A 9,345-nucleotide genomic window follows, 5' to 3' on the forward strand; every position below is an offset into this window, starting at 1 on the left:
AGTACTAACAAACTATCAACCAAGATCAATACACAAAATCATTATTTCTTAATACATTAAAATTCAATCATTTACCAACAAAGACAAAATAATACAAAATAATATTGTTTCTTAAGAGCATCAACTGTTGCAAAAAAAAAAAAATTTACAAACCACAACTTACTTTTGCTACTTTAACATAACATTTGAAATGTCTCATACAGTAGTGTTTTTGGTATTTGGTGTTATATATACTAAATATTTACCATTTAAAACACCTAATGCTAGTACTTTAATATTGGGCTGATTGAGATTTTTTATTTTAAAATTTTGTTTTTGTTAAGCTTTTGAGTTGGGTAGTTGCTAGTTGGGCTAGACTAATTAAAATGGTGAGAGTCTAAGTTTTTGGAAGAGTGAGGCACAACCCTAAAGAGAGAGAGAGAGAGAGAGAGAGAGAGATATATATATATATATATATATATATATATATATATATATATATATATATATATATATAATCATTAATTTTTTTTTCTTTGGGCTACGAGCGGCCCATTTTTTTTTTCCTTTTTTTTCTTAGGGCTAAAGGGGGTCGGGGCCCCCTTGGCCCCCCTGTGGGTCCGTCCCTGCCAAAAACTAATAATAGCTCTGATAATAGAGTCCGCTCCTAATAATAGCTCTTTATCATCAAATCAAGACACCACTCAGTTTTTGATGTAGGGTAAGATTGAACCATGTATCTCTTATTCAACCATCAGAGACTTTACCAACTGAGCTAATTGGAACCCATACTAATTGGTATCTTAATCTAATGATTATAGCGCAATCATTAAGAATGAACGTTATAGGTTAAAAACTATCTGTAACAAAAAAAAAAAGTTTTCCGTTCAGAGGATAACAACCATGGTTTGAGCTAGGGGTGTCCAACTCAACCGGTGGCCTGACCCAACCGGTAAATCCGACCGGACCCGCGCCGACTGCCAACCGATCCGACTACTCCGGCGGTCAGCGGCGGGTCTTTCTCTCCAAAATTCGATCTTCACAGTTCGGTCTCAGATCTTCTCCCCAAAACCCGAAGAAACCCGAACCGACCGAGATACATAGCATTTGCCAGCGAGATTGCTTAGATTTGGCGAGATCTTATTGTTTTTGCTAAGATCTAACTACAATCTCATGGAAATATATGAGATTGTAGCTCACATCAATCTCGTCGTTTTCGTCGGTGGAAATCTCATGGGTTTGGCTCAAATCCGGCAAAACTCTGATGGGTTTTGCACAAATTCGACGATGATTTTGTTTTTTTTGCTCAGATGTCATGAGTTTTGTGCAAATCCAGCGACGATTTGGTGTTTTTCTCTCAGATCCGGTGAAAAATCCGGCGAAAAATGCAAATCGCGGCCAAAAGGAAACTCCGACAGCATCATCGCTGGCTTCGACCGATCTGACCGCCGATCAAACAAATCCGACCTAACCTGACCCGTTGGTTCTTGTGGTCGGCGATGGGTTTTCTTGCTGGAAATCCAATGTCATCAGGTCGGTTGCAGGTTGGGCATAAACCCGACCCAAACCGACCCGTGGACACCCTTAGTTTGAGCTACATATAGGGCAAAGAAGTTGGGTCATAGTCCTTGGCCTTTTAAATTATTATTTTTTAATATATGATACATGAAAATCTCAATTCAAAAATATCATACTTGCCTCCCCCTAAAATTGAATGATAAATATTATCAAAAATATTACTTGCAAAAAAATTTTTAAAAAAGAAGAAGTTGATATTCTAAGATATTCTTTGATTTTATACATCAATAGTGAAATTTAGTTCAAAATTGAACATTAAATTTCATTTTGATATATCATAAATGATTAAGTTGAAATATATGAAAAACAATTATTTGTATATTTTATTTTGTTAATGCTTCATTTCTTTTAGAATTAGAACTTGAACTCTGACCTATCCTATATATGTGTGTGTGTGTGTGTTTTATTTCGGCTTGAGAGAATCACTCTCTTGTGGGTGCGGCAACCTTGGGTCTTTTTGGTGCTATGTGGCTTTGTTTGATGTGAAGTGTTGCAATTTGTATTTGTTACTATAATTTTCTCCCCGTGACCATCCGTGAAGGTAAATTATGGCCAAGAAACATAAATTATTGGTGTTCTCTTTCTATGTGTTTGTTTATTTTTCTTTCTATGTGTTTGTTTATTTTTCTTTCAGGCTGTTTCTTATTTCGTTCTTATTATTTGTTTTTGGAGATCTTTCTAACCCTAATAATATTTTCACAATCAATTTTTGTATTTTGAGCTTTAACTTTTATAATATTTATAAAGTCAAATTATCCATCAAACCACAACTTTAAAATTTGAGATAAGGCATCGAATCACCCACAATTAAAACATACAACATTCAAATTATATATATATATATTTCGAATGAAACACATGTTAAAGGGAAAACAAGTTTATTTTTCAAATTTTTTTGTGCATTTAATCCGTGAAATTTCCTCCTTAGAAGTTAAATTTATTTAACTAAAAAAAAGCAGTTAAATTTATTGTATGTATACTTAAAAGGAAAAACAAATAAAATCCTAACTATTGTGTTTTGAAGATATAACCAAATAAAGCTTTTCTAGGTTTGGAATAAAAGGATTGAGATTATTTTTTATTATTTTTTATATAAAAGCATAAGATATTTATAAACTTTATTATTGACACCAATAGAAGGAGGAAAACCCTAAACATTGGTTTAGAGTAAATTAGGGTGGAGCTCAATCTCTACGTAACTTCTTTTTTTTTTCTTTTTTTTTTTTTGAGATGAAGAATGGAACAACTTTATTAATCTATGAAAAATTATGGTGCTACATCAACATAAACTAAGTAGGAAATACCTAGTGGAACAAATTCCATCCATATAGATAAAGGGGAAGAATTCCTCGCTCTCCGAGCTAAAGCATGAGCTACTCCATTGCTCTGCCGCCTAATATGAGAGAAAGAATAGGTTTGAAACAAACCCATTAACGACTTACAGTCTTTTACAATGTGTCCAATACTAGATCGGACTGGACAATCACCCACTAATGCTTTGACAACAAGTTCCTAATCTCCTTCAAATATGGCTTGTCTCAATCCCAGCTCCTCCATAAAAATCATTGCTCTCCTTGCAGCCAGCGCCTCAAGCATTTCCACTGTTGATGACATTTCTATTTTTTTTGCTAATGAGCCCATAACCTGACCCAAGTCGTTTCTTACTACAGCTCCGATCCTAGCTTTTTCCTCCTCAACAAAATATGCTCCGTCGTAGTTTGCCTTGTAAACTCCCTGTGCAGGTGGTGTCCAAAGTTGAGGTTGCATTTTTTTCCTCTCAGGTTTGGCTTCACATTTCCTTTGAAATTCCGCTAGTAATGCTACTGCTGCGTAATGGAGCTTCTCAGGTGGCAGACTTGGCTCATTAAAATGACATTTGTTGCGCCTACCCCATATGAACCACACTAAAGTTGTGAACAACTCAACATTCTCTTCTTGTTGCCTTACGAAGAACACCAAGTTTGCAAAGGATCTCAGCGCATGTTGTTGGCTGTGTAATTTATTGAAGCTAGGGTCCTAGCACCATTTCACGTTGTCACAGTCCCAGATGGCATGGATGACCATTTCATTTGCTCTTCCACAGTTGCTGCATAGAGGTGAGTCCATTACTTTCCGGCAATGTAAATTTACCAAAGCTGGGAGGGATTCTGTGCATGCTCTCCAGTAGAAGTGCTTCATTTTATTCGGAATCCGCAAACTTCATATACCCTTCCAGAAGTTCTTCAATTCTGTATTATTGGACCCCGATGCAACCTCCCTGTTCTCCAACTCTCCTAGTAGATGGTAGCTAGTTTTTATTGAGTAATTTCCATCCCGACTTTGCAACCATACCAGACAGTCCCCCTGCATCGTTTTGCATAAAGTAATGGCTTGATTCTGTGAGCCATAAACGGAGCAATCTTCTGGTCAATCATTTGCTCATTCCATTCATTTGTTGTTTGATCAATGAGTGAACAAACATTTAAATCATCTTCAAAATCCTGTGCGTATGGTATTGCCTTTGTTGGAAAACACCCAAGAATCCAATTGTCATGGAACACCCGAATCTTTGATCCATCACGCACTTTCCATAACATCCCCTTTTCAATAACATGCCTCGCTTTAAGGATGCTCTGCCAAGCGAATAATCCCTTCTTGCTTTTTGCTTCAAACACCGAACCTGTAGGGAAATATTTAGTGTTGAATACCTTATACAGCAGGAAAGTTTGCTCTGTTTGTAGCTTCCACACCTGTTTAGCAAGCATAGCATCATTGAATCTCACCAAATCTTTGAACCCCATTCCTCCCTCTGATTTTTGTTTGCATAAATCTTTCCAACTCTTCCAATGGATTTTTCTTTGACCACCACGTTCACCCCACCAAAATTTTCTGATTTGCATTTCAATATCCTTACACAAACCCATCGGCAATTTGAAACAACTCATTGCGAATGTAGGGATAGCTTGTACCACCGCTTTAAGCAAAATCTCTCTCCCCGCTTGAGATAGGATTTTTTTCTTTCCAACGTTGGAGATTTGCCCACACCCTTTCTTTAATAAAATTGAAGCTCTCCTTTTTCTTTTTTCCCACAACAGCTAGCAACCCAAGGTATTTTTCATACTCCTTGATTTCTGGGACCCCTAGGAAATTTAGGATTTCTCCATTTTTATCTTCCGTCACTGCTTTGCTAAAAAAGAGAGTTGTCTTTCCTCAGTTTATTTGTTGGCTGGATGCCCCCTCATATAATGATAAAATATGTTGGATAGCTTGCAAATCCTCTATCCTTGCCCTGCAAAATAATTGACTATTATCTGCAAAAATTAGGTGAGTAATCTTCGGTCCATTTTTACATAATGAAAAACCTCGAATCAGATCATCCCTTGCAACTTGTTGAAGCATTCTATTCAATCCTTCCGAACACAATAAGAAAAGATATGGTGACAATGGGTCCTCCTGGCGGATTCCCCTAGTAGTAGAGATTTCACCTTTGGGTTCCCCATTTACTAAGATTGAGTAGGACACAGTGCTGATGCATTCATAAATGAGGGTCAACCAAGTATCACAAAAGCCCTTTTTCTTCATAATTTCAATCAAGAACCACCACTCTACCCTGTCATTTGCCTTACTCATAGCTAACTTTAGGGTTATGAAATCTGCTTTCTTTGATTTTTGATTCTTCATATGGTGTAATAGTTCAAAGGCCACCAAAATATTTTCAGAAATTGCTTTGTTAGACTGAAAAGCAGTTTGTGACTCAGAAATAATATTTGGCAAAACTTTTTTGAACCTATTAGCAACAACCTTTGATGCAAGTTTATATATGACATTACAAAGAGCTATAGGGTGGAAATCTGAAACAACGGTAGGACTTTTAACCTTGGTGATTAAAGTGATAAAAGTGCAATTAATTGAGGGAGGGATAAAACTTGAGTTTAAGCAGCTTGGGATTGCACTCGAAACATCTTCCCCAATAGATGGCTAGAATTTTTGGTAGAACAATGGAGGTAAACCATCAGGTCTTGGTGCCTTTAACGGTTCCATTTGTCTTAGTGTTTCATCAACCTCGGCCTTAACAAACTCTGTAGCTAACATGGCATTTTGATCCTCGGTAATCATAGTAGGTATTGCCCTTGGTACTTCCTCTACATGTGATGGTGGGGCCGAAGTGAAAAGATGTTGATAGTAGTCAACCAGGATGCCTGAGATCTCCCCTTCATCGGTACAAATTATTCCAGCTTCATTTTTCAACTCCTCAATTTTGTTTCTCTTATATCTGCGGGATGCCCGATTATGAAAGAATTTTGTGTTTTGGTCCCCTTCATTTAGCCACAAAATCCTTGATCTTTGTTTCCACATCTTTTCCTCCTTTATCAATAATCCATTTATCTCCCATTTTAATCGGTTAACTGCTTCCATTGTTCCTCCCCTAGTTGCCCTCAGTTCTGCTTGCTTCAGCTGTTGTTTTTTTTCTTTCAAGGCATGGGTAATACTCCTAAATGAAACCCAGCTCTACTGTTTTAATTTTACTTGACACTCCTTTATTTTACATTCCACTTGCACAATCGAGTTGCCTGGAAAATTTCGTCTCCAAGCTAGATCAACGACTTCACTACATCCGGCTTCCTCAAGTCACATCTGTTCAAATCTCCATGGTTTTCATTGCTTAATTTGAATCCCTTTTAACCGAATAATTAAGGGCTTATGATCTGAAGACCCACATTCTAAGTGCACAACCTTTGTAGCAGGGAACATGTCTATCCAATCAGTAGTGGCAACTGCACGATCCAGACTCTCCCATATGGCATTTCCCCCTCTTGTCCCCTTATACCAAGTGTATTTTCCTCCCACAAAGCCAAAATCTTTGAACTCACATTCGTCAAGCACATCCCAAAAGGCTTCCATTTGTCTCCAAGGTCTAAACCTGCCTCCCAATTTTTCATCCGCCTTTGTGATTTCGTTAAAATCTCCCGCACACAACCATGGGAGAGAGAACTTACTTCTTAATTTCCTCAATTTTTCCCAAGATTCATGTCGATTCCTTGCATCCGGCTCCCCATAAAAACCGGTAAATCTCCATTCGTCTTCCTTTTTCTTATTCACTATAGCAACAATATGGTTGGGGGAGTATGTGTCTATGGAAAAATCAGATTGCATTCTTCACTTCATAGTAAGAAGTGTATGGTAATGAATATATTTAATTGTTTAAATTTGTTACATTTATTTGGTTTTAGAATCATTCACTTACCCATTTAAGTGGGTAATTTCAGCCATCTCTTTCCTTTTGTCTCCTATGCTCCCTTTTTTTTTTTGGTAAAATATAAAAACTACTCATGAAGTTTGGTTTAACTTAAAGAAATCAATTTCGTACCAAATGTTGTAATATTTCAGTACTGGTTGATATCGGTGTGTCGTTTTGACCCTTTTGGAATAACCACTATTTTATATAAGTATGAATTTATTAATTTTTATGTTTATCAACTAAAAAATAATAATAAAAATCCACATATTTGATAAGCCTAAATATTAGTCTCACTACATTAACCAATATATTAGTTTAAATAACATGTTTTTTATATACAAAAATCAAAATTTTAACTTTTTTTTTATTATGCCGGCCAAACCGCCAATATTGGCCGAAACACCCAAAATATGCATGGTACAATCGGTTTAGGTTGGTACAACCCGATTTTTTATGATACATTTTGAAGGAGTACTAGTACTGGTTTAATGGCAGGTATGATATATTTCTATGTATGGTGGGTATCTACATGGTATTGACTTCCTTGATCTAATTCCAAGTACTAAGACACTTTTTTCAAAAATATCAAATTTGTTCCTTAAGCACAAATGACACTTTAACATTGTATAGAAGTTCCTTACTCCTCCAAGTCCTCTCATTCCTTTTAATAGCTTGTCTTGACTACACAAGTCTCATAGTGATTGTATTATGACCATTATATGTGCAAGGCAGTGTCTAAGTGGCTAATAGTAGATAAATAACAGCAAGAGATGAAGAAAGAAGCAAGAGGAGTAGGAGAATTCAAACGATGCTAAGTGACTTTTATAATTTAATATATTTCAAAGACACAAACTCCATATGCATCATCTTTTACAATTTTCATATGTAACAACTAAACTTATGAATATGAACTATTATTGTATTACAACATATTTTCTTTCTAGTAATAAATATCATTATACGTAATGTAATGTTCATTCAATGTACCAAACGTGTCCTAAGTTCCATAATTAAATTCAAACTAGTCAATAACTCATGTAATGCATGGGCAAGTTTAACATTGTAAAATTTTGTTTATCTCTTTATTTTATTGTCTTATATATAAAACTTGATAATATTGACAATGAATAAATATGTTTACTATAATAAAGATTGTATATGGAACTATATATATGGAGTACGATATTTATTTTTATTGTATTTGTATATGAAATTATATACTAGTCATTATCTCATACAATGCACGAAAAAGTTCAATAAAATATGATTTTATCTTTAAAATCTCTCTCTCTCTCTCTCTCTCTCTCTCTCTCTCTCATTTTATATATAAATATGATATTGATATTATAATAATTAATAGACATTTTACATTTATTTATTTTGAGAAACAATAAACATTTATTTAAAATTGTGTTAATTAATTTTTGATACAAGATAGAAATCATACTTTAACCTAATCTAAGTTTGTATGTATGTGAAGTTTCCTGAAGACTTGAACCACGGCCCTTACTCCCCACACCTCACAATCACTTATACTTGTTTAGTGACCCTTTAAATTTTGTTTGTATATTGAATATGAAAATTAATAATTATGGTAGTTATTAATAGGTATTTATTAAGATTTTATTTCTAAATGAAATTGTTAAATATATTATTGTGATAACTATTAATAGTATTATTTATTATTATTTTTATATATGGAACTATTTATTCTATCATTTAAGGAAAACATGATGTGACAATATTTAAATTGAGAATTTAATTATATAAAAATAATTTAAATTCAATTAAAAATTTATAATAGAATATTGATAGGTAAAATTATGAGGTCTAGAAATTTTATTCGGTAAAATATTACGGGGTCAAAAAAAAGTCAAATGTTTTTAGTTATATATATATATATATATAATATTATAGATTATAAACTATATATTCTACTATTTAAAGAAAATATGAAATGCCAGGATCCTAATTAGGGTTTTAAATATAAAATATAAAATATAATTGAAATTCAATTAAAAAAAAAAGCTAGAATAATGACTTGTAAAATTGTGAGACCTCAAAAGTTTATATTTTACAATATTATGAGTTCAACCTAAAGTTAAGCATTTCGAATTTATATATATATTAGAGATATATGGTAAAGCACCAACAATATTATCTTTTTATATAAAAAAATATGTTATCTTTCTAAAGTACAATTAAATTTAATACAAGGACAAGTTTGACTCTAATTAATTTTTATATGAGTTTATCAAAAAATTAAGTTTTGTACTAAAATTAAAAGGATCCTATTAATAAGATACTTGTTAATGAATTATTTTTAAAAAATTTAATATCACTTTCATGAAAAATGTAAAATGTTATAAAATAAAAAAGTTAGTTATCTTTTTCTTTTACTATAAAATTTTATTAAAGAATAGTTTTTTTTAAGTATTAAAAAATAGTTAATAAATTAATTCACTTAGGACATTTGTTGACTTTTTCTGACATGAAATAACAAAGTTCAGGATTACATATAGATTACTTTGCGAAAACAAAGCAACACTGTCTTCCGTTTTTTTTATTAT

General features: G+C 33.4%; 1 protein-coding gene across 1 annotated transcript; it reads right to left on the bottom strand.

Moving 5' to 3' along the window:
- Positions 1-6,192: 6,192 nt before the first annotated feature.
- Positions 6,193-6,690, bottom strand: LOC142634953 (uncharacterized). The gene has a single exon (XM_075809181.1). It carries the CDS (start codon positions 6,688-6,690, stop codon positions 6,193-6,195), a length of 498 nt encoding a protein of 165 aa, XP_075665296.1.
- Between the last annotated feature and the right edge of the window lie 2,655 nt (positions 6,691-9,345).

The sequence above is a fragment of the Castanea sativa genome, chromosome 5, assembly GCF_040712315.1.
Source record: "Castanea sativa cultivar Marrone di Chiusa Pesio chromosome 5, ASM4071231v1".
Taxonomy (NCBI): Eukaryota; Viridiplantae; Streptophyta; class Magnoliopsida; order Fagales; family Fagaceae; genus Castanea; species Castanea sativa.

Excerpts from the sequence above, each read along its gene's own strand:
- LOC142634953 (XM_075809181.1), bottom strand. The coding sequence starts at position 6,690 with ATGCAATCTGATTTTTCCATAGACACATACTCCCCCAACCATATTGTT.